Source organism: Choloepus didactylus, chromosome 13, assembly GCF_015220235.1.
Source record: "Choloepus didactylus isolate mChoDid1 chromosome 13, mChoDid1.pri, whole genome shotgun sequence".
NCBI classification, from domain to species: domain Eukaryota; kingdom Metazoa; phylum Chordata; class Mammalia; order Pilosa; family Megalonychidae; genus Choloepus; species Choloepus didactylus.
Window position 1 is genome coordinate 35332803 of NC_051319.1, and position 25463 is coordinate 35358265.

Consider the following 25463-nt stretch of genomic DNA (forward strand, 5'->3'; position numbering starts at 1 on the left):
ACTGTATGAGGTTGGCTTTAAGGAGAATTAGTCTGCATTTCTATAAACAAGAAATGGCAACTTTTAAAATTGAGAAAAATGTTTAATTTGAATCATTGGACTAATTGCAGAATAATCCTTTTTGTGTTATAGATCTGAATGTACCTATGAAAACTTACAATTGCTATTACGCTCATTCCTAAGTCTGATGACTAGGAACTATCTAAAAATGTGTGTGTGTTTGCTTTTGATTATCTAATCAGTTGATTGACCCAAAGCCATTTTCAAATAGAGATGGGAATATCATATCCCTTCTTTAAAGAAGAACTCCAGTAATTCAACTTTATAATAACACTACATTTTTGCTATTGATTGCTTATGTTCTTCAACGACAGGAAAGGCAACTAAAGATTCTTTCTCTGACTTGTGAGAAACTAATCAAATGCAAGCACTCTTTGTGACATGCTAATGATTTGTCAAAATGTTTTAACCTTTAAAACCCCTGTAATTCTCTTCATTGTAGATATGTGTCTGTGGTGGCAAAAATTAAGACAAATCAGTTATCTATTTGCAAATTAAAAATGAACATGTTTAACTGCGGGAGTCATATAAATTGGATATTAATTCTTGAGGAATAAAAGTGAGGGTTCTATTCTAGGTGACATTTATCCCCATTATGGAAGAGTATGATTTTTTTTTAAAAAAAATTTATTACAATAATTTATTAAGCCACATTAAATTTATTTAGTATTCTCATCCTATTGTCACTTTAGGATCTTTGGTAATGGGATGTCCAGATAAAATCCCCACTGTATTTTTGAATTATACCTAGTAGAGTTTAAGCTATCACATAGTTTATGAAACTTAAGAAGAGACTCAGACCCTAGTCTATTTTTCAAAAAGCAATCCATATCATTTATTTCATCCCAAGTGATTTTTAAATTGCTGCATGCTGCTCCCCCCAGTCCCAGCTGCTGTTCTTTTAGGGGCTGCTGCACTGGCCCATTCTTTGAAATAACATACATAATCTAACAAGGCACATGCCAACCAAGCTGTAGGTTGGATCCAGGCCTGGAAAATATTTTTCGAACAATCCTTTCAGTCTGAGATGGAACTACTGAGAGTGTGATGGAAAATTGTGTTGATGGGAATGCCGAGCTAGATGGTCTTGTAAGAGTCCTACTATCTAAGAATCTGTGAGGGGAAGGGGTGGGGAGATTTAGTACAGCCTTCAGGTAGTAGCTACAGCTGCTAAACCCTCAGAAGAACCTTCCTCAGTGAGCTTCCTAATGCTCGAGTCCAGCCTCTGCCCTCTTTGGGGCACCTGGGACCGGGCCTCAGCTAGTGATAGCCACACAGGGCCCTGAGACTCAGCTGGTCATCACCGGGGGCGGAAATGTCGGGATCATTGTAGATCTGAGTCAGGGCTAAGCTCAAGATTTCCTTCTTCTCTTTGTAAAACCGGAGTTCTTGTCCTGCTTTCCTGGCTTCTTCCAACTCCCTCAGGGCCATTCGCAGCTCTTGAGCGAGGATTCCTGGTGCCTCCCGCTCCTTCATGATCCAGTCCAGGGCCATGTGGCTGCGCATCTTCTCATCCAGGGAGTACTGGGAGTAGTAGGAGATGACTTCCTGGGAGCCGAGAAACAAGGACCAGAGGGTAAGCAGAGAGCCGCAAAGGCACCGCGCTTACGGCCTTCCATGCCTCCCCTGTCTTCACTCCTCCCATCTGTCCAAGGGGTTCTACCAACAACCAAACCTCTCTGATGCTTGCAGACTGAAGCCCAATCCCTGGCATGCTTCTTAAAAGGAAAAGAAGGGCTCAGCTGGTACAGAAAATCACCTCACTCCAGGTTGACTCAAAACACAGCCACTAGGAGTGGCACAAAGCAAAGCTCTGACCTCGCTAGATAATACAAATCTTCCTTTGAAATGCATTCCTATAACAATTATTTCATTTATTTATTGAAACTTTCTGCTCAGCATTATCTCCATGGGAAGACAGAGTGAGGGAATTCACTACACTGAGGGACTTGCGCAGAATTGGTTTGGGTCACACTCATTGCAGAAGTAGTAAGCAGAAAGTTTTTAGTGAAGGATACCTCAGGTCAAGACTTAGAAACCAGGAGAGTCAGCTTATTTAGCACAAGGAAAATGACAGTCCAAATGTCTCACAGCAACTACAGAAAGAACTTTTAAAATGTGTTAAAGAATGTAGGCATTATTATTATTGATATAGGAATGGTACGCTCATGGTATAGTGTCTCTTACTTTTGTACACAATTAAAAATGAGTTACTACCTGCCAATTCCCATGTGAAGTAAATGCAATACATTGTAACATCATATATAAGTTTGATGGATATATTTTAAGATGATTGTGTGGAGTGGATGCCTTGCTTATTTTTATTTTCAAGAACATATGGTATTTATTTATGACCTTAACAAATTAAAAACAATCATGGAAAAGTGTTTAGAACCAACCCAGCATATTTCAAAGGCCTTTTATAAAATCAAAGGAAAAGGAAAAAAAAAATAGCCAGTCATCATCAGCTACTCATTTCTTTTCCATCTTTGACATTTTGGAAGCCAGACTTCCTAAGCAAAGAGCAACTAAAAACTCCTGGGGCTATAGTACATGGAATACTCTTATGTCCACCCTCATCTTGCTGACCAGTTGAGGATTTCTTCCTCATATAAATGCCTTTTAGGAAATTCTCAACTTAAATTGCCATCTTTCAAATTCTAAAGGTGGAGAAAGAAAGGATTAAACTTGGAGGACCAGGCAAAAACTGTTAAATACACAGGAGGGAGTTTTGCCTTTGACATTAGAAAAGGGGAATGATGCTTCTCACAGATAATAAAGAAATAGTAAGGCTGTGTTTTCTAAAAATAAAGAAGAAGCATCCAAACCAATAAATTGGAGTGATTGAATGCCAGCTTGTCCACCTATCTAATAATTTCTGCTGCCCCTTGGGAACTTTTGGTGGGGGTGGGAAAAATCCTCTCCCTAAAACTTGACCTCTCTTCAGTAATGCATTCTCAAGTTTCATTCTACATTGGAAAGGGTAAGAGGGGACAAGTTCTATGCAGGTAGGCAGGCCAGATGTGTCAAGTAGGTGCAGCATTTGCCTTAGAAATTAAGTCTGTTTTCGTGGTCCCTCCATTCAGTACACGTATTGGAATCAGTCCTGAACCCAGCTAGGATTCTTCTTAGTGTGTGTATACGGTTGGTTCCTGTCTCTACTGGACTCTGGTATATATTTCTTTATGGTATCTTCTGCTCTTCATAAATAAGATGCCAAATTGAAATAGGAAAAATCTGAACAAAGGAACTCTCCTAGGAACATGGCGAGCCATTATCTGCTTAGTCCATACCACACAAACCAGTTCTTAACTGGAAAATCTCACCTGTCGGGAACACTTTGTTTCACGAAGGGCTTTTAGGCTTCCATTCCAGTGCAATAGTTGGAAAATGGTCATCAGCTCCTACAAAACCCAAACACCTGTCACTGATCTTGAAAGCAGAAAAGCGGAAATATGAAAGAAAGTCTCTCAATGAGAGCTGAGTAGGGTGTAACTCTGAAATTCAAAATAGCATAAAAACAGAATGTACTTTATTGTCAGAATATTCCAGGACTTTTCAAAGACCAGAGTCCCCAGGCTTTTGTAGCATTCTTCCTTCCCTCTCCTGTTGTATCCATACTTCTTGCACAATAAAATGACAAACTGACAAATATCTTTTAAAATAAAAACTATATATGCTCTAACAATTTTACACCCAAAAGTTGCCTTTAACTGTACCAGCACTTTTAAAATTGCCCGGCATTGGGAAAACTTAAATATTCATTTTTTAGGGGAATGGGTAAATAAAATGTAACACATCCACAATACAGAATACTCTGTGGCATAGCATCTCTATGAACACTCTCCAGGTTCTGACATAAACAACCTCTATGATGTGTTGTTAAACAAAACAAAACAAAACAAAAGCAAAACAAACATAAAAGCTTAGCTAAGAGATTTCAAATAGAGTTGAGAGGTCATTCTGGAGGTTACTCTTATGCAAGCATCAGCCAGATATAAATTGCTACAGTATGCCAAGCCCCAACCAACAGTATTCCTGAAAACCCTAAAGAAAAGACTCTACAAAAGTTTTACTTACTAATTTTATTTTCCAGAAACTTAAAACCTCTAGATTGTTCCTATGACAGATAAGCCCTGAAACTTAGAGGTACCAGTGTCTCCCAGAACATCAACCAGTTGCATTTCCCTACCCCATAATGTTGACACCCCTTTTCAACACAGAAAAGTTACAATGGTCATTGTCCAAATATCCCTGAAGATTGAGAGAATGATCAAATGAGAGGGAGGAGTTGTAACAGAGAAGTTAGGAGTCAACAAATGATTATGATCACTGAATCACTATATAGATATTTCTTTTTAACTTCTAGTGTATTAGAATAGCCAGAAGGAAATACCTGCAGTTGTGGAACTGTAGCCCATATTATACTTTGAAATTTGCTCTATAAATACTTGTTAAACTGTATTTTGAAATTATCACTTTTCTGTATATATGTTATATTCCACAATAAAATATGTTTAAAAAAAGCAACAGTGTGTACTGCATATTACTACTGGAGTAAAAAAGAATAGAAGATCCCCATATACATATTCCAGGCTTGTAACCGCCTAGAATAGTCCTGGCAAGAAACAAAAGAATCCGGTAACGTTAATTGCTTCTGGGGAGGGAAAAGGAATGCCTGGGAGACAGGAGTGGGAGGGAGACCTTCATCTGACATTCTTTTGCACTTTTGGAGTTTTGAATCATATTACATATTAAAACAATTTAAGTAAAAAGTTTAAAATGTCAAAAAATAAATACATAAATACACACATATATACATAAAATATATAAAGGACAAGCTACAAAAACTATAAGATACTCAAGTTTATGAATTCAGTAAAGAAAATGCCTTACAATATGGATGATAGTTTGCTTTGCATTTAAAACCCAACCATAGTTTCCACATCCAGTGGCAATGTCTGAACATAGCACTGAACCTTTCCATCAGTGCTATCCTTTCCTTGCTTGACATGAAGCTAAAGTGTATAAACCCACTTTATTTTCCTAATCTGAACTAGCAGTTTTCCACTGAAGTTGTCTGCATTTCATTTATAGAGTTTTTAGTCATAGAGGCATCTATTGTGGATTAATAGCACAAACCACAAACACGCAATTATCGGAAAATAACCCGATGTGATTAAGGAACTTCCTGGGAATGAAAATAGTTATGAAAACATTTAGACAGACGTCCTATTGCCCATTCATAAAAATTGACTTTATTATTGTCCTTACCTCTGGCGTGCTAAGGAAAAAGTTTTCATTATGAAAATTATGAGACACATAGTCACTCTTAGAATTCAGACATCTTAACATTATTTGGTAAAATTTTACATTACATGATTATCAGAAAAGCAATTAGCATTATTCTCAAGTCTAAGATTACCATTAGAATTTAATTTTTTCTCTTTTCCATTTGAGATCCAGTTTGGGAATCTGCATTCCACAGCATAGTAAACACCCTGAGCGCTTACAGTGACCTCAGTTAAAGCAGAACCATTTATTATTATTAATAAAACAGGCCATGGAAACCAGCTGACTTCTTCCTTCTTCCCCAGAGACCCTGCTGTCTGCCCTGGGTCCTAGTTGTAGCCAACGCCCAGGAAACTGCCCACCTCATGCCTTTTTTCATCAATATGCTAATTTGGAAAAGTAGGAGTAGTTTGTTCAGTAAACCAAATGTTGCCTGATCCCAGCCCTCACTGCTGTCTTCTCAATCTTTCCCACCAAAGTAACCCTAGTGGCCAAGTACGGTGAATTTGTGCCATCCCCCCCCACCCCCAACCTACCTCACTGAACTTCACAGCCATAACAATGTATAGGAACGGTCTCTGTGTCTTGACATGGAACAGTCTTTATGGTGTTAGAGGAGGGCCAATGTTTGCACATAAGAAATTTCTTGTAGTTTCATGTTTTATGTTAAGAATCCGTTTGAGGCATTGGGGCAGGATGGGGTAGGAGAGCTGCCCAGGCTGGCAGATCAGCTGGGCTGGGAGCCGCCTAACCTCCCCTACCACTCCTTTCAAAGAACACATCATGGTCCCCTTCATGCCCCTGGCCTCTGGCATCCTGTCGTTGCCGTGGCTGACAGCCCCCAGCAGAGCCTGCCCCTGTGCCTCACTCCACCTGCAGACAGCCTTCTGCAGCTCAGACCTCATCATCAGGGCCAAGTTCGTGGTGACCACAGAAGTAACCTTACAGCAGCGATATGAGATCAAGATGACCAAGATGTTTAAAGGGTTCAACACCTCAGGGGTGATATCTGGTGTGTCCATACCCCCGCCTTGGAGATTGTCTGTGGATAGTTCCACAGGTCCCAGAACCGCAGTGAGGAGTTTCTCATCGCAGGACGACTGTAGAAGGGAGATTTGCACATCACTACCTGCAGCTTTGTGGCCCCCTGGGGCAGTTTGAGCTCTGCTCAGTGTCAGGGCTTCAGGAAGACCTACTCTGTTGGCTGTGAGGAATGCATGGTATTTCCTTGTTCATCCATCCCCTGCAAGCCATAGCATGATACTCATTGCCTGTGGACTGACCAGCTCCTCGCAGGCTCTGAGAAGGGCTTCCAGAGCCGCCCACTTGCTTGCCTGTCATGGGAGCCAGGACTGTGCCCCTGGCAGACCCTGAGGCCCCGATGGCCTGAATGCTGCCCCTGGAGGAAGCCTGAGCCTGCCCAGTGTTCACCTCCTTTCTAACTCCCATCTTCCTCCTGATAGTGAAATAAAAATAACTACCACCTAAAAAAAAACCCATTTAAATTTCATGTTCTTTTCTATGATACATACATTTAAAAAAAAAAAAAAAATAGTAGCCAATTACTTCTCCTGATCCCCCCAAAATCCTAATGTAAATTTGACAACCCAGGAAGATATACTGGGTTTGTGCTGTGGCTTCCAGGATCCCTTTTGCCTTGCCCTGTGTCCTTGCCACCTAATTTGAGAAACAGTCTGCTGCTTTCAGGGTTCTCTAAGTAGCTTGTCTAATCCCAGTTCCCCTTAATTCCTTCTGGGCAAGTGTTGTCTTAGAAATGTACTCTTCTGCCTCTAAGGTCTCCAATTTCTCATTCTTATCTATACCCGCCGCCCCCCCACCCCACTTCCCAGATAAACTCCTATCACTACACCCAGCCACGCCCCTACGACTTCAGAATCCACCATTCTGCTGTGACCAGAACCAGAAACGACCTGTGCCTCTTGACAATATCTCTCTCTCCAAAACCTCCCCAAAGAGACTCAAGCTGGTTTTGCCTCAGAAGGGAGAGTCATCTTCCCTGCCCACTCTGGCTTATCTAAATTTCTGTTCCATCACCAAGCGTTTTGTTCTTCTCTTGTGTAACACAAAGGCCTCACCCTAGCCCAGGCTGTGCTCCTGAGTCCGTATCAGGAACGCGGCGGGCTGGGGGCTGGCTTCCCTGCATTCTATCTGAGCAGGCATGCGGGAGCCCCATGCCTGGTTTCACACTCTGCTGTTGCTGTTTTGAAACTCTTAACAATGGTGAACAAAGGACCCTGCATTTTCATAGTGCCCTGGGCCCCGTGAATTATATAGCCGGTCCTGATCAGTTGGGGTAAATGTAAAATCGAATGGCACATGGAGCCCTGTGTTTTCTTTCTCTTCAGGGAAAACTGCAGTTGCAGCTTTCATTCTAACAGCCTTCCTGTCTCACTTTGTCATTCACTCAGTTTAAACCAACAGTAACTGGACTCTGTCAGGCCACTGCTTCCTGGTGTTGCCTCCTATGAGAAACAATGTTTGGCTTTACAGCTACTTTGGGGGGGCGGGGGGGACTGTGCACCACTTCTCCCTGTAACTGTGTCTGGGAGACTGACTTGGGTCTGTGCTTCATCAGAAACAAGAAAAACAAACACTGGAAATCGAGAAATTGAAAAACAGGTGGGCACCATCTCCCCACCCAAGGGAATGGATTTAAGGGGAAATTTGTTTATGGGATGAAGTTTTAAAAGGCGACCTGGAGAATTTAGCAAAGATGTAAATAAACAACTCTTCCTTGGAGTGCATTAGGCTTCAAAACAAACGTACAAACCAGCTTCAGTCAAAGTCTGCCTTGAATGTGACCTTGACAATACTCAGTGACTAGTGCTACCCCTAACCCAACCCCCAAATATCACGCAGTTTTTACCATGGCAAGGCGACCTCAAAACAGGCATCCCCGCTGCCCTCGGGCGACGTGAAGGTACACAGATCCCGCTCCTGTTTCTTTCTGCGCACTGGCAGGCTCCCAGGAGCCCCGCGGGCAGTCAGGAGACCCCAGCCTTGTTTTCCTGTCATGAACAGTCGTCCACAGCCAGATACAAACACACGTCTATTACCCACCAGGGGTAGAGAATTGCCGTGGCGGCGGCAGAAACCACCCAGGTCTGCCGTCAGTTCCCATTATGTGCAGCCACAAGCTGAGGGGTTTAAGGCAGACCACGAAGGAATGTGCTGGGTCCCAGCAGGCCACCTAGAGCTGGCAGAAGGAAGCAGGGTGTGCTCCCGCTGCTCTCCTCCTGGGTTACCTGCCTCCCTGCTCAGGGAAGGGCTGTGGACTTTCCCTACCCTCACATCTTCTTTCTTTGCCCCCCATCCTGCACCCAGCCTCATTTATGGGAATTTATGAAGCATTTCCACAGTATAATTCAAATGATTATTTCACATATTTAAATATGTTACTACATAGACTACACAGAAAACACACAGCCCGCAGCAAGGCGATTAAAGGATTACTAAAAGAAGGCTGAGTAGAGACTTTTATAATATTCGGAAGGAAGGAATTTTAAGGATTTTTTTTTTTAATCTCACTTTCCCCATCTTTGGCAGACTAAACCAATCACATTCAAAATCATTCCTGATTTTCTGATATTAGCTCTGAAATCACATACGAGTTACTGTGTACTGGGAGCAGGACGTGCTCATTCTAGAATAAAAGAAGTACAATATTCTTTTGACAGGGAGAATTAAAATAATTGAGGTTCCTCCCTGGGGAATGTACTATGTTAGATGTTTTACAAATGTCATCTTATTTACGTCTCACAAAAACCCTATTCATTTTCCTATTTTAGCGATGAGAAAACTGTCTCAGCATAGCTAAGTTCACAGGCAAGTGGTGGAACAGATTTCATACTCAGGGTTGCGTGATTTAAAAAGTATATGTTCTCTCTTTTATGCCATGTTCCTCCTTTTTATTTTTTTTCCTCTGATTTTAAATTGTAATTTAAAAAAATGGACCCTCTACAGTTCTACCCTTGTATTCTACAGTAGTGGCCCTGAAGCATTGTGTGCTGGGGAGCTGGCTACCCTGTGCTTGCTCGAAGCCTTCAGGTTAAACTTGTCTAGGAAATTCATAGGCAGCCCCTGGCACTCCAAGTCAAATGGCCTTTCCTCGGAAATACAGGGATGGCAGTTGTTAATTTTCACTGAGCTTTTAGCATGTGCCATGCACTATTCTGGGCTCCTTCTACATTGTCCCATTTAGTTCTCACAGGGTCACCATGAGGTCGGTGCTATTATTCTCCTTGATTTACAGATGAGGAAACAGATCTGGGGGCAAGATGGAGAGCCAGGCCAGGTGCAGCCAACTGAATCCGGAGCCTGTGCTCAGAGCCACGGAGCCGACACAAGTCCTGGGTACTCCTGCGGGTAGGTGTGGTACGTTGAATGATGTACCTCAACAAACACATGTTCTTAATCTTAAACCCTGTGGGTGTGAGCCCATTGTAAATAGGACCTTTGGAAAATGTTATTTTTAGTGTGGCCAACAAGATCAGGTTGGTCTTAAATGGTATTAAACCAAGGGACCCTGAGAATTGCTGGCCATCAGTACCAAGATGTTTCAGTTTTCAGGAAGAAAGCAAGCCTCACAGATATCTTGATTTTGGACTTCTAGCCCCAAAACTGTGAGCCAATAAATGCTTGTTGTTTGAGCCAATTCATCATGTGGTATTTGTCTTAGTGGCCTGGCAAACCAAGGCAGTAGACTTTAAGGATACCTGGTCTCTTCCAGATCAAGTCAGGCTACACCAAAGTTCAGTAAGACCAAGGTCACTTAAGGAGAAAACCAAGATCTTCTCAGGATAGGGTGAAGAAAGAGTGTTTTTGCTTCAGTCATACAGGACACTGATGAATAAAAAATCATGATTTGAAAAATAGGCAGGAGGGACATATCCACTTGAAATGGCTATACCACTGTGGTCAGGAAGAGAGTTTGAAAGTTCTCAGCAAAGGGATTTGAAAGCTTGTGGCTTCAGGGCTCAGTTGCAACACCATTATAAATTATACTGTGATGGACATTTTTGTTCATAAAACTTTCTCTCTCTGATTATTTCTTGGACTCTAACCTAACGAAATAGAATTAGTGAGAAGAAAGGCTTGTGATTATAATGTTGCACATAGATTCCTACCAGCATGTGCATGGATGATAAACTGCATTCAAGCCTGGCATTTAGGAGAGACATACATTTCATACACAACCACTACTGAACTATCATTTGCCAAGAACAATAGTGAGGAATGTGAGCTCAGAAAGCAGAATGCTTGGTCTGGACCCTGGATTTGGTATTCTTACTAGCTGGACTTAATATCTTTCAATGATAAAACAAAAAACAATAATATCTATCTCATATGGTTATTGTGAGGGTTAAATTATAATATTTGTTAAGTGCTTAGCACAGTGCAAGACAAAGTAAGCATCCTATAAATTATTATATTTATTGTTATGGTATTGTTGTTAATAAGCCTATTTAATTTTCAAATAACAGGTAATACAGTTCCTCAACTCTGTTATTGCTTGAAGGGAGTGGATGAAAAGGGGCTACAAGTTGCTAAATTTGGGGTTGAGTTAATAATAGGAGGTGGGAGATCTTGTTTAATAGAAATACCAGAACTGAGGAGGGGCAGTGTTTAGCACACACTATGGAAACTCTCATCTGTGACTTCTGAAAATTAAGAATGAGATGGTCACAACCAACACATCAGACTGATTTGGTTTAAGGGGAGCTGTTTGCACTGAAAAGCTGGTGAAATGTAGTAGTCATAACATGATGTTCTTTGCCTATTTTTTAGATGTATTTTACTCCCATTCGTAAAAACAAAGAGCATACCTTGCTTTCTTGTTTGTTTTAGCCTACAGAGCTGTGGCTGAGGTCTAGCCATTATACTGGGTTCTAAGAAGGTTAAATTAAAATAACCAAAAACCTCTAAGACCAAAAAAGAAAAAGAGCAGATTATTAGAATAGGAGATGTCAGTGACAAGAAAGTTGGTTCCTCTCAGGCTTCTGGAATGAAAAATCAGATTGTTGGGGGACTGAATTGTGTACCCCTCAAAAGACTGGTTCAGTTCTTAATCTGTGTTCCCACTGGTGTGAACCCCATTTCTGAATAGGACTTTTGAAGATGCTATTATTTGTTAAGACGTGGCCAAACTGAATGAGTGCAGACCTTAATCCAATATGGCTGATGTTCTTACACGCAAAGGAATCTGGACTTAGAAGGAGAAGCCAGAAGTCAGTGTAAACCAGAGAAGCAGATGCAAGGAGAGAGAGAAAGGGAAAGAGAGAGAAAGAGAGAGAGAGAGATCATGATATGATAGAGGAGTGCTGGAATGCTACAGACTGAGAGAAAGCAGGCCCTGCCCACACTTTGCTGTTGGACTTCTAGTCTCCAAAACCGTGCTTTAAGCCAACCGGGTGTGTGGTATTTGTCATAGCAGCCCTGGCAAACTAAGACACAAATAAATATGTGGCAGGCAGTCAGGTACCTGAAATTCCAGCATGGTTTTCCCCATGTTTGACTCCAACATGTAGTGATAGGCTCCGATGCTGGTGCTGGGGTCATCAGCATCATCTAAGGTGCCCTTGGGAAGGAAAGTGGAAAACAGAAACATGACTGATTTTTCCTCCCCTTCTCTGGGTAGTCATGAATTAATTCTGTGGCCACACAGTGAGCCTTCTCTTGTCCTAAGCTTTCAAATACCCACTCTACAACCAAGTCCCCAGTTGATTTTGGGTAAAATCCTCACTCTCACTATGACTTAAAGAGGGCTTTGTAATCAATTTGAATCTAGTTTTTGATTACAGTGTTAGCTGATTATATACTCCCTGAAAGAATATTTATCCCAAAGTGGAAATTCCTATACATTGCATGTGACTTTTGTTGTTGGTGGCATTAACATTTGCAAGGCTGCCCTCCCAGGCTGTCTTCATTGATTATTGAAATCATGAGATGCTGACTTTGCTCTGATGATAATAACCAGATGATGTAACTGACATGGAAAGAATTCTCCAGTTGTATGGACCATTCATATTTCACAGCCATGATGCTTAATAGGAGCTCTTCATAATACACTGGTGTTTGGTCTAGAGACGTGCATCTTGGTTTATATTTTTTCACTCCTGGACCACTTATTCTTTAGGAAATAAGGTGGATGGGTGATGGATGGAAACTAAATTCCCTTTCAATTTGGTAGAGGGAGTGATGGTAGAAAAGCTAAAATAAGCTTTGAATGACATTTGGGCCAAATAGATCTAACTTACCCTTCAATATCCCATGGCCTTGGATTCCTGGGAAGGTGGACAATAGTGACTTTGTGAGACCGAGCAAGCTGCCAGCATCAGATAGCAGCAAATTTATAGCTATTGAATGCAATAACATTAACACACTGCTGCTGTAATATTTATGTTGGCTTTTTAAATATCCCAGAGGAAATCCACCCAGAAGCCTGCAAGCTATATATCTTCTCTTTCCTTAGAAATTTCCATGAAAAAAATGATAAATTACATTTACACTGAAGGCCTCTCCCTGCTCCTGAGTAAATTCCACACCTATATAAATCAGGCATCATTTTCCTAACTTCTGTTCCTCAAAGGCACTTGAAATTTACAAGGTCGGAAAATAAAGACTTCCTTTCATCCTCAGAGCAGATATAGAACAGAGCTCCCTGAAGTCTCCCTGGCAGGTCCCAACCTCTCCCTCCCTTGCCTCTTCTCTTATCTCTCCTTGAAGCGATAAGAGCATTTATGAGGGTTAAAGGAGCAAAAGGATCCTTGCGGCAGTTTCTCCAGCGTGACGGCATCATTTTAGTCCGACTAAGGAGAAAAGAAAGATCTCAGGTGGGTTTTATCCATGCTAAAGGTAAAGCCAGAGGTGGCTAATCCCTTTGGCAATGGTCAAGTTCCTGCCCTTGGAGGACACCCAGCCAGACGCTGGCCTGGGAGTGCCTGAGAGCCCAGGTGGGAAACCAGGGCCTCCTCTGTGGTTTACAGTTTGGAAGTAGCATGAGTCAGGAGCTCCAGATAATTCATGGGGCAAATATAGTCTACTCCTGGATTTCTGAGAAAATGTCCTATCTAAATTTCTGAGACAAGTGTCTTTTTTGTTCTTAAAACGTTGCATTTTCAATGCTCTCTGCAAGAAGTAATTGCTATTAACCATGATGATGCTAATAACTAACATATATTGGGCACATGGCTTTTCCCAGGATTCCTTATGACTGAGCAGAGAGGGTGCATTACACAAAGCAATTGGGTTCCTTAGAAATTCATGACCCCAGATTTCCAGACCCCAGAATGACTGGGGGATTGGCACTTATAATAAGCACTTCAGATGATTTTTCTGACTTGTCAAGTTTGGGAAAAATTGACCTAGTTTATCATTTACAATTAAAGTTGTGTTTAATTCTAAGGGGCCTTGGGCCCTAAAAGAATCAATGCCCCTCAAAAAGCAAACATTCCAATAAACAAAGTGAGGGGGCTCAAATGATCTACCTTGATATAAAGCATGAGAAATTGTAATCCAGGGATGCTAAAGAATATTACTGAGATGGAATCAGAGCCAGCATCAGTTTCAAGATTTTCAATACAAGTATTCTTTTTGCTGAAAATTAATGCTTTAATGGATCAACTTTAAACCCACCTAATTCTAAAAAATAAACTCTGCTCACTTCAGCATCTCCTAAGTTTTGCATGCCCCAGTGTTCTCAGTGCAGCCAGCTCCTCACTTCCTTGGGGTACTTACGCTGGTGGAGGCAACAGCTTCCTGAACACTTTCCATAATGAATTCCTTGGTGATCCTGCGAGAGGGCAGCTCATTGAAGAGGGAGTTGATGAGGGCCACTTTTGCTGCATCCCGTCTGGCCTCGGCTCTACTTAGGCAGCACTTGAGAAGGGAAGGAGAAAAGGACCATTAAAGGATTCAGCATCTCTCCATCTCATCCTTGCATCAGTGGTCTCTGGGCATTTCTATTCACACATTTATCGTCTGGGCCTGTTCTTTCAGAACCATCGCTGATCCCCCTGGAGAATATGCAGATTTTTCTTCAGCTCTGGGGCCCATGCAAATGTCTGGGTTGGTCTTCAATTGCTTTTTGTCTTATTCCACAATCACTGAATGTGATTGAAACACGCTTTGAAAGTAATGAAAAATAACAGTGGAAAAGTAATAATGGCTGTTAGCGTGTGCTAGGTGATTAACATTCGTTATCAGGAGCTTCCTCAAATCCTTATCCTAGATGAAAAAAACATGTAAGAAAAGAAGAAAAATAGGAAAAGGAGAAATACTTGTAACACAGTAATTAAAACACAGGTTCTGGAATCAGAATGCTTCTGTTCAAATCCCAGCTCTGGCACTTAACTGGCTGTAAGACCTTGGGCAAGTTAATGAATCTCTCTGTGTCTCAATTTCCTCTTCTGTAAAATGGGACAAATGCCATAGGGCTGAGGTTAGAACCAATTAGGTAGTACAGATAAAGCACTGAGAATACCTGGCATTCTTTGAGAGTTTGGTATCACACACACAAAGGCCCCAGTCTTAGACTTTTTTTCCTTCAGGTTTATAGAGGGTGCTCCTGTGGTATCAAGAGAACATCCTTCCCAAATGTTGGAGATGTCTATTGTTTTTGCTTTTCCAACAGTTACCCACACCTTCCTTCTAATAACATGTCTCAGATTTTCTTGAGGATTACCCTCTCTGCCTTGCTCTTAGTCCCTGCAGTTTGGGTGGGGCCTGCTCCATCCTATGCCCTAAGATGGGTGTGGCCACAGCCTGGCCAATCAGCCCCACATTCCCTTGTCTATAGAGATGGTTCAGGACAAGCACCTGATCCAATCCAGCTTTTCCAGGGACTTCAGCTGGAGCTTCAGAAGAAGATACATCCTTTCAGCTAGGATTGCTGGAGCTACTGGAGCCAACTTGTCACCACAAGGGAAGAGCCTGTCTCAGATGGTGATGATACAGAGGAAAGCAGAGCCAAGTGATAGATTGTTTCTGCTACTGGCAATCTCATTTGATTATCTGAATCCAGCTGAACCTAAAGCCAGACCATGCTGGGTTTCTCAATTATGTTAACTGGTATTTTCCCCTTTTCCCTTAACCTTGCTTCCACTGGCTTTCTGTAACTTGCAGCCATAACAGTCCTTATTGATGCAGGAAGCCCAAAACTTTCTTTTTCTGTCAGTCTTCCTGTACCTTTATTTGGGTTGAGTGCAATGTGGCTCATCCATATGCATGTTAGTTGCCTCTTCTCCCCTGGCCAGCTGGCGTTCCCAAAGTCAGTGGCCATAAATAACCTCTGGTTATTAACACATTAAATAAATCATTTTCCCCAAATGTAACATTGCCCTCCATCCTCCTAGCCTGGCTTCCCTATGGCTGACATGGATCTGTTCCATGTATCCCAATTGTTTTCTGCCCACCTATCTCTTTTCTTATCAACTAACAACAACCCATCTTCAAATTCCAGCTGGGCATGGACCCTCTAGAATCCAAATATGGGGATGAAGCCCTAGGAGAACTGGACTGGCCCTGGAGCCCAGACATGTTGGAGGACCCCAGGGTGTGATGTTCGGCAGGCTCCTGTGAATCCAGGGCCCACGTAGGGTCCTAGATCCTATTCCAGGGCTCCCAGTGGGAAATGAGCCCTAGAGGGAGATGCCCAGACCCAGGTTCTGATCGATGCAGCACTTCTGGGTTGGTGGTTGTGAGACCTAGACCACCTGGAATTTTGGGGCTTATTTCCTTATTGGACAAATGGGGAGGTGTTTACAGATTTGAAATAAGAGAGAAGATACCGAAAAGATGCTTCATTTTGGGGTTTCGCAGTCTCAAGGGCTCTAGATCATCAAAGGGAAAAGCTGCACCCCTCTAGTTTGTTTTTAGTACAACCTCTGGCTCCACCCCATCTGCCCCACCTTGACCAGCTGTGTGAGTCTGCATTGTGCCAGGAATACTCCAAACCTACATTCTTATGTCCTCCAGAGTCTGACTCTCCTCTCTACCTCTACAACCCCAGTTTGAGCTCCCAAGGGGGGTCGGAGAGTTTCCCCACTTCAACCTCCTGGAACAGTAGTAACAATATAATACAATCATCATGGACTTGACTACAGATTACTTGTTTTCCTCCCCACCCAGCCCATGCCTGTAAAGGGTCCCTTGGGTACTGCTCGAGCATCCTCTGCAGTGCCTAGGCACAGAGCCAATGCTTGGAGGTCCTCCTGCATGGTTAGTGTGTGGATAAAGAAATGACAAGGCTTCCAAAGTGGCTGGAAGATGACACTGAGGAGACAGGAGAAACATCTGTTAGGTGCCTAACAAAGCAGACCAATTCAAGGCAGGAGGAGAGATTTCCTATAAACAAGAATAGAGCTAAAATTCTAAACTGCACATGGAAGGAAGTTTGGTTTTTTTCCCTGTTGATGAATGACAAGCAAGAAGACACCTATATTAAACCAGGGCTGTCTGGGCAGATAGGCTGGTTTTCCATTATAGGCTTGGCTGGGAATTTAAGGAAACTTGAGGCTCAGGTGCTACCTGTTCTGAGAAGCTTATCCTGATCATTCCTGGCCAGGTTGAAGGACCACTGCCCACTTTGTGTAATGTCTGATCATGTAAATCTTGACTGGTACCTCCTCCTCCCCAACCCCCACTCCCACCCAGGCTGTGAGCTCCTTAAGGGCAGGATCTGTGACTTAGTCATCGGTGTCTCCCTGCACTGACATGCAGTCTGTTAAATGAATAACTGAATTCAACAGCCTAGAAAACTCAAACACAAGTCACTGAAAGCACCCGACATAATGCTCAAGAAATTCCCTTGAAAATTGAAAACTGAAAATTGAAAAGAAAAGAATTAAAGACATACCCTTCTTGAAAAAAAAGAAGTCCCATTTCAGTATACCCTGTATGGTACACACAACCTAGTGTCATAAAAATACACTGAAGCCTGATTTTTGGAAGGATAATTGGCTATTAAGATCTGAGACTACCTTTTTCTCTCCCTGAGTATTAGAACAGTTACTCTTCTTTGGAGAATCAGTTCCCTATTAAAAAGCAAACAATGTTTTTCAAGTATTACCTAACATCTGTAGGAGCAACTTGTTTAAATAGGAATCTGGCTCTACTAAATCCATAATAGCGCCTTTGGGGTTTTAGAATTTAGAAAATTAGATTCAGATCCAGACACTCTCAAGAAACTTAGCATAGCTTTCTATCTAAATAATAGCAATTTAAACCATCTTTCATAGGGAGAGAGACCTCGTAGACACTACTTAGATAAAAGAAGCTATCTATTTTAAATAAGACCAGCTAAGTACTAGATCAAAGGCACCCCATACATTTACAACCAAATGGCATTGCTCTGGAGATCAAAGTGATGCCTGGCTGGGAGAACAGAAAAAACCAAACCATATACCCAGAAAGCATTAAAAAGAACTATGGAGACTTAACAAATATCAGGAGTTTAAAGCAGACACATGTCTTTATTTATTTTATTGTTTCATTTTACAGAATCTTTGGTTAAAATGGTGGGGAAAGTGTATTAATTGACAAGTACATAAAATAAAATAAATTCTTAGCCATCAAAGGACTTTTCCTGCTATTGTTCTTTGCATTTCTGAAAGAGAAGTACTTCAGAATGTCTATATAACACTAACCAGCCACTCTCTTCTAAATTCTGGAAGTACGAGTCCAAGCCAGTAAGGGCTGAATGTTTTTCCTTAGGGAATTTTTAATGGGGCATCTCAAACCATAAGAACCTGTACTTGAGCAAGAAATTTAGCCAAACAGCAATCTCTTGGCATACCTAAATCTGACTGTGGGTGTTTCTATAAGAACAGGCACCACTGGTGTTAATGTGACATCAAATAGTGGGAAACACTGCAAGAAAATAAAATACGACAAGCGACAGGACGTTTTATTGATATGTCCAAACAGGGCGTCAAAGACAATCAGTTGGGAGTGAGTCAAGTATGATGTTATTTCAAAGCAACTTTCTGCCAGAATTAGACTTCCCAGGTTGTATGGTTTATTCTTGCTATTTTTTAACCAGACCCTAATCATAAATACAGATTTGTAAACTATGGCCTATCCGCTGACATAGAGAGTCAATCTCTGTTAACATAGAGAGACAACCTCTGTCCTTTGCACTCTGTGAAAGTGCAGAGCTGGAATATTTAATAGTCAAGACTTTACTGAAGTTGGCTATGGATTTCTGAAGCATGTGGAGGCACTTGCTTTCCAAGCAGCTGGTGGACCCCACACAGACATTTATTTATCTTTGTGCTCAGATGCCTTTCATTTGCTGGTAGATTATAAACCACTATAATCGTTTCAAAGCTTACTGATTCTAATCTAAAATTAAAGCAAAAAAAAAAAAAATAATAATAAGAGTGTCTGTGGCATTGCTCAGGAGAGCTATTTAAAGGCTGTGGTCGGCATCTCCAAGATGACCCAGAGATCCCTGCCTCTTGGCCTTCACATCTTCGTGTATCCTCTCCTATGCTGTTCAAGGCTTGGTTTGGGAAACCAATAGAAAATGGCAGACATGATGGCATGTCACTTCCCATATTGGATTATAAAAGACACCGAAGTTTCTGTCTTGGTTATGCTTCCTTGCTTTCTTGTATCTCTTGCTCTGGGGAAAGTCAGTTGCCATGCCCCTAGCACCCCTGTGGAAAGGTCCACTTGACTAATAACTGAAGCCTTCTGCTAACAGCCATCTGAGTGAGCCTGGAGGCTGACCTTCAGACCCGATCAAGTCTTCAGATGATGCAGCCCCAACGGGCAGCTTGACTACAACCTCATGGGAGATAGCCAGAGCCACCCAGCTAAGCCACTTCCAGTTTCCTGACCCTCAGAAATTCTATGAGACATTAATATTTTTTGCAGTTACTTGACAGTCTTATTTGATTGTTAGTTTTCACCCATATTGACTATCTGTAGGTTTTTGAAAGTGGTTCCGTTACATGGGTAACCAGTGTATAGAGCTGGTTTGGTGAATCTTCATGCTCCTTATGTTTTCTGGACAACCACACATAGATATGGTATGGCACATTCCTTATTCCTTTGGCCCAGACAGCTTTGCTGAGCCTGGAGTCAGTGTACACATCTGATGTTCCCATCTCCTTCGTGGCAAATTCCCAGATTGCTCTGAGTGCCCGAGGGACGTGCTTGTAACTGTTGATGTGTTCCCTGGTCAACACCTCACTGATGGCAGAACGACACTTCTTCTCCACCCACTCTTCTTTGTGGGGGCCATTCTGCCTGGACCAGTTTGGAAAGAAATGTTTGCTGTTTTGAGCTGCTAGGTTTTGAGGCATTTTTTTACGCAGTAATAGACAACACAAAGACTTTGCTGGCATCAGGTACTGAGGTACTTGGGCACAGTTCAAGGTAGAGCTCACAAATTGAAATAATCATTGCCACCGCTGTGTGCTTGGCACTGTGCTAACTACTTTGCTTATTACCATATTTACTTATTAAAGTAATTCTGTGGGGTTAGTTTTGTTATTCTCCTTATTTTGCAAGTGAGAAAACACTTTGTCATGTAAAACAAAAAGTGGCCAACACAAGATTCAATCTCAGGTCTATCTGACTTGAAAGCCCAATTTTTTAACCACCCTGCTATTCTGTTCTTCATATAAATAGACACCCACATCGGAATAGAGAAGCTGTATAATTTGGCTAAGGTCATACAGCATTATCAAAATCAGTACAGAGCTTTAGCCAAAGCTCTAACTTTGGTATTCCGTGGATCATTTTGGCATAAGACTCCAAGGGTATCTCTTTCCATTCCTGCATGACAAACTTGACTCATTTAGGAGAAAAGGTCAAGGAGGAAGGAATACACTGTTGCAAGAAGCTGTGCTTCATGAGGTGGAGAGTGTGCTAACAACTATCTTACTATCCTCTTTCTTTCTATGGTTCTCCTTTTGATGCTTTCCACAACTTGGGCCTGTCAGGGGAAGGCCAGCTATGACAAGATCAGAAGATCAGATGCCATCTCTTGTAGTATCTCCTTCTCATCTGGAAGGGGCCTCTTGCTTAAGTCTGGGGCAAAGAGAATTTGGGTTTCTACCACATAAGGTTGCCCAACAATTTCAAGAAGAGTTTTGTAACTCTTAAAGAGGAAAAGTCACTCAAGTTAAACTTTGCCAGCTCCACTGGATACAAAATTCCCCCAAGACCATTTCAATCTGGTCTTGTATTTTATTTTGGATTTTAGATCACCAATAAGTTACCAGGAGTCCACAGGGTCCACTTGGAAGATCACCACCAAGCCTAGGCCAGGAGTCTGAACCAAGGGTTCAAAATCAGTAGTGTTTATAGTAAGATCATCAGGGGAACTTGTTAAACATGCACATTCTCAGGCCCCAGCCTGACTACTGAATCAGAATCCCTTCAGATGGATCCTGGTGGGGGTTTTGCATATGACAGGCTTGCCAGGTGATTCTGAAGCTGGTGGGCTCAGAACTATTCTTAGAGAAATGTTGTTCCAGCCTTCTGTTCCTGCTGTGTCTCATTTCTAACTGGCAGGGGAAGAAACAGGTTTTGCAGTGCCTGAGGCTTATACAATTTAGGGGACCTATTTAAGAAAAACAATATGAAATTACAAACAAAAAATTAGGGACCTGTGTAGAAGCTTCATTAGCTTCATGGTAAATCTACATCTGCTAAAATCAAAAAGCTTTTTCTTACTAGAGAGACTGTTCCCACATGAGTCAAGGCAAGCAACATTCATGTAAACAAATCTCCTTTATGTAGGCCCTTAAGCAAGTACCAAAAGCACTGTTGACTTAGCTAAATGAGGTTTCAATTTTACTTTCCTGCTCAGTAGCTTTTATTTCTTCCATGATAAATTTTCAAGTTGACTGATCCAGCCATACTATGAAATGTCCAGATTCAACCAGATTCATTTGTCAGTAGTCTGTCCAGAAATAAAATAGTAGCTATTCAATGTTTTAGGATGGACAGAAGTTCTTAAACTAATTGAAATAATATGTTGATAGACATGTCCATGTTAGAAATAGAAATGCTTAATAAGAAATTAATTTTATTGTTAATTATTTATGAAATGTTTTTAAACTATGTATTAGTATGTTAACTGTTCACAGAAACACCTTCCAGCCAAGCAGGCACAATTTAGAGTCTGAACTTTTCAGAGTAGCTTTTTATAGTGGCTTTCATTTGACTAATAATTTTTCCATGCTTTGTATTAGGAGATGGACAGGATACATGTGACGAATAGTTGTTTCTGGATCCCAAGATGTTATTGTGCATATAAAATAATTACAGTGCTTTCTTTAAGAAAGCATGTAGAAAGACATCAATATAAATAGCTCCTCTCCATCTTAAACAAACAATAGACTAGAATTATTCCTAAGTATATTTCTAATACATCAAGAAAAAAAATGGTCTGCAGATCTAAAATCTATAATATAAAACCAAGTTAGGGGAGATGTCATCAGCCTGGCAGTGTAAGATATTCCTGAAAAAGCCTCCTCAGAGATTTAGCAAATAAAGGACAAATCCACTGTTTAGAACTTCAGAGGACAGTAGAGACTGGAGAAGGACTCCACAAATGCTGAATTGATGAAACAGAAAAATCTCTGGTTGTAGTATTCAGCCCCAGACTGCCGGCCAGTCCCAGTTCACCTCCCACTCACTTGGTCCTGCACAGCTTAGGAGTCACGTAGAGGCAGCCTGGCCTGGGTCCCTCCAACCACAGAATGAGACTACAGCACAACTCACAGCAGTGAGTTAAAACTCCACACATATCTAGGCACAGGGACATAAGTCTGCAGAGACCCAGGGCAGAACACAAGCCACCGAGGAGTGCTGCATACAAAAAAGGGGTGAGAGAGAGAGAGAAAGAGAGAGAGAGAAGCTATGATAGAAAGGCTGGCAGGAACAGTTGTGCCCTCACTCAATCCAGTTTCTGTCAGCTGGACCACTTAAAGGTGAAACAGACTTTTCTGAAGTGACCCAGCTTTCTGGGTTGAACCCTTTTGGCTATTCCAGGAGGGATGTCTTATGGGGAAGAAACCAGAGGCAGAAAAACCTCACAACAAAAAAGGGTAGGGAGTAAACTGAACTGCTGTAAGATAAGACAGGTCCCACTACTGAAAAGTGAAAGGAAAACTGGACACTGAGTGAGAGAGAGAATATAAACAAAGTCATAGGAGCTGGAAAAAAAAGTCTGCACAAAAACAAACAGAACAGATCAAAATTCCCAGAGGTGGAACAGAGGAAAGGGAGCTGTCTCTTGGAGGTGAAACAATTGCACAGAAAGTACAATGTTAAAAATTGCACCACATATCCAGGGCAAGAATCAGATGAAGAAAAGCTGAGAAAATTGGAACAGTTAAACACAGGCTACTCTAAAGGTCAAGAATAAGTTACACCAAACATCAAAGAAGAGCCTTAATACAAAGCCAATCAACAATAAAACCCTAGACAAGAGGGAGAAATAGATGTTCAGAATTAAATCATCAAGATAATCAGACACCTAGACATCAGCAAAAAATTACAAACTGTACAAAGAAACAGGAAGATATGGCTCAGTCAAGGGAACAAATTAAAACCTCAGAGGAGATTCAGAAGTTGGAACAACTAATCAAAGGTGTTCAAACAAATCTGTTAAGTCAATTCAAGGAGATTAAGGAAGATATGCATACAGAGATAAAGGATATAAAGAAGACTGTGTGGGCATAAAAAAGAACTTAAAAGTATAAAGAGAAACATAACAAATTATGGGAATGAAAGGCACAATGGTAGAGATTAAAAATACACTAGAGGTGGTTACCATACTAATATTTGACAAAATAGACTTTAACTGTAAAACTCTTATAAGAGACAAAAAGGATGCCATATATTAATAAAAGGGGCAATCTACAAAGAAGAAATAACAATCATGAACATTTATGCATTTAACCACAGTGTTTCAAGATAGTTGAGGCACTCACTGACAAAACTGAAGTCAGAAATAGATGTCTCTACTACAATAATTGGAGACTTTGTTATACCACTTTCATCACTAGACAGAACATCTAGACAGAGAACCAATAAGGAAACAGAGAACTTGAATATGATAAATGAACTAGACCCAACAGATATACACATAACATTATACCACAAAATAGGATATACATTCTTCTCAAGTGTACATGGATCATTCTCCAGGATATACCATATACTGGATCCAGGAGAGGACCAGCAGACTCTTAGCAAGTCTCAATAAAGTTAAAAAGATTGAAATTATACAAAGCATCTTCTCTGACCATAATGGAATGAAGCTGGAAATCAACAACAGGCAGAGAACTGGAAACTTGACAATACATGAAAGTCAAACACCGCACTCTTAAACAATCAGCTGGTCAAAGAAGAAAATTGCAAGGGAAATCAGTAAATATCTTGAGATGAACAAAAGCAAGAATACAACATATCAAAACTTATGGGATGCAGTGAAGGCAGTGCTGAGAGGGAAATTGATAGTCTTAAATGCTTACATTAAAAAAGAAGAAAGAGCTAAAATCAAAGAACTAACTGCACACCTAGAAAAAGAATAGCAAACTAACCCCAAAACAAGCAGAAGAAAAGAAATAACAAAGATTAGAGCACAAACAAATGAAATTTAGAATAAAAAAAAAACAGAGAGATTTAACAAAACCAAAAGTTAGTTTTTGAGAAGATCAGTAAAATTGACAAACTGTTGCCTAGACTGACAAAAGTGGGGGACAGGAGAGGAAGAGAGAGAGAAAGAGAGAGAGAGAGAGAGGATGAAAATAAATAAAATCAGAAAAGCCATGTTCTTTTAATCCATTCTTGTGGGGGCAGACCAATTGTGGGTGGGACCTTTTGATTACATTGTTTCCATGGAGATGTGACCCTGCCCATTCAAGGTAGGTCTTACTAGCCTTGCTGGAATCCTCTATGAGAGGATAAAAGGCAGAGACATTTTGAAGAGAGCTCAGAGAAGCTAAGATATGTAATCCAGAGTTTGCCCCCAGGAGAAGTTATGGGAGAAGCTGAGAGAGAAGCTAAGACAGAAGCCCAGAGACATTTTGGAGAAAGCCACAGAAAACAGAAGCTAAACCCAGGAGAGGACCAGCAGACTCTTAGCAAACTGGAACAGGGGACATTACCACTGAACCCTCAGAAATAAAAAGGATCATAAAAGGATACTATGAACAACTGTATGCCAACAAATTAGACAACCTAGATGAAATGGACAAATTCCTAGAAACACACAAACAACCTAACTGGCTCTAGAAGAAATAGAAGACCTTAATAGACCAATTACAAGCAAAGAGATTGAATCAGTCATCAAAACCCTCCCAAATAAGAAAAGCCCAGGACCAGATGGCTTCACAGGTGAATTCAAAGAAGAATCAATACCAATCCTCCTCAAACTCTTCCAAAAAACTGAAGAGGAGGGAATAACAGAACTCCATGTATGAAGCTAACATCACCCTAATACTAAAGTCAGGTAAAGATACCACATGAAAAGAAAATTACAGACAAATTTCTTTTGTGAATATAGATGCAAAAAAAGATCCTCAACAAAATACTTGCTAATTGAATCCAACAGCTTTTTAAAAGAATTATACAACATGATCAAGAGGGATTTATCCCAGGTATGCAGAGTGGTTCAACACAAGAAAATCAATTAATGTAATACATTACATCAACAAAACAAAGGGAAAAAAATCACATGATCATCTCAATTGACACAGAAAATGCATTTGACAAAAGTCCAGCATCCTTTCTTGATAAAAACACTTTGAAAAATAGAAGGAAACTTTCTCAACACGATAAAGAATATATATAAAAAAAATGACAACACAATACTCAATGGTGACAGACTGAAAGCTTTTCCTCTAAGATATGGAATAAGACAAGGATACCTACTGCCACTAGTGTTATTCAACATTGTGCTAGAAGTTCTAGCCAGAGCAGTTAGGCAAGAAAAAGAAATAAAAGGCATCAAAGTTGGAAAGGAAGAAGTAAAACTTTCATTATTTGCAAATGACATGAGCCTATATGTAGAAAGTCCTGAAATATCTACAACAAAGCTACTAGAGCTAATACATGAGTTCAGC

At 41.0% G+C, this 25463-nt stretch overlaps 1 protein-coding gene across 1 annotated transcript in view; it reads right to left on the minus strand.

The window, feature by feature from the left end:
- Positions 1-890: 890 nt before the first annotated feature.
- Positions 891-25463, minus strand: part of LIX1 (limb and CNS expressed 1) — a 63534-nt gene continuing 38961 nt past the window's right edge. The window contains exons 3-6 of the mRNA XM_037801674.1: positions 14110-14250; positions 11855-11950; positions 3387-3464; positions 891-1608 (exon numbers count right to left, since the gene is read on the minus strand). Coding sequence (XP_037657602.1) covers positions 1321-1608; positions 3387-3464; positions 11855-11950; positions 14110-14250 — 603 coding nt within the window. The 3' untranslated portion in view covers positions 891-1320. The remainder of the gene's footprint in view (positions 1609-3386; positions 3465-11854; positions 11951-14109; positions 14251-25463) is intronic.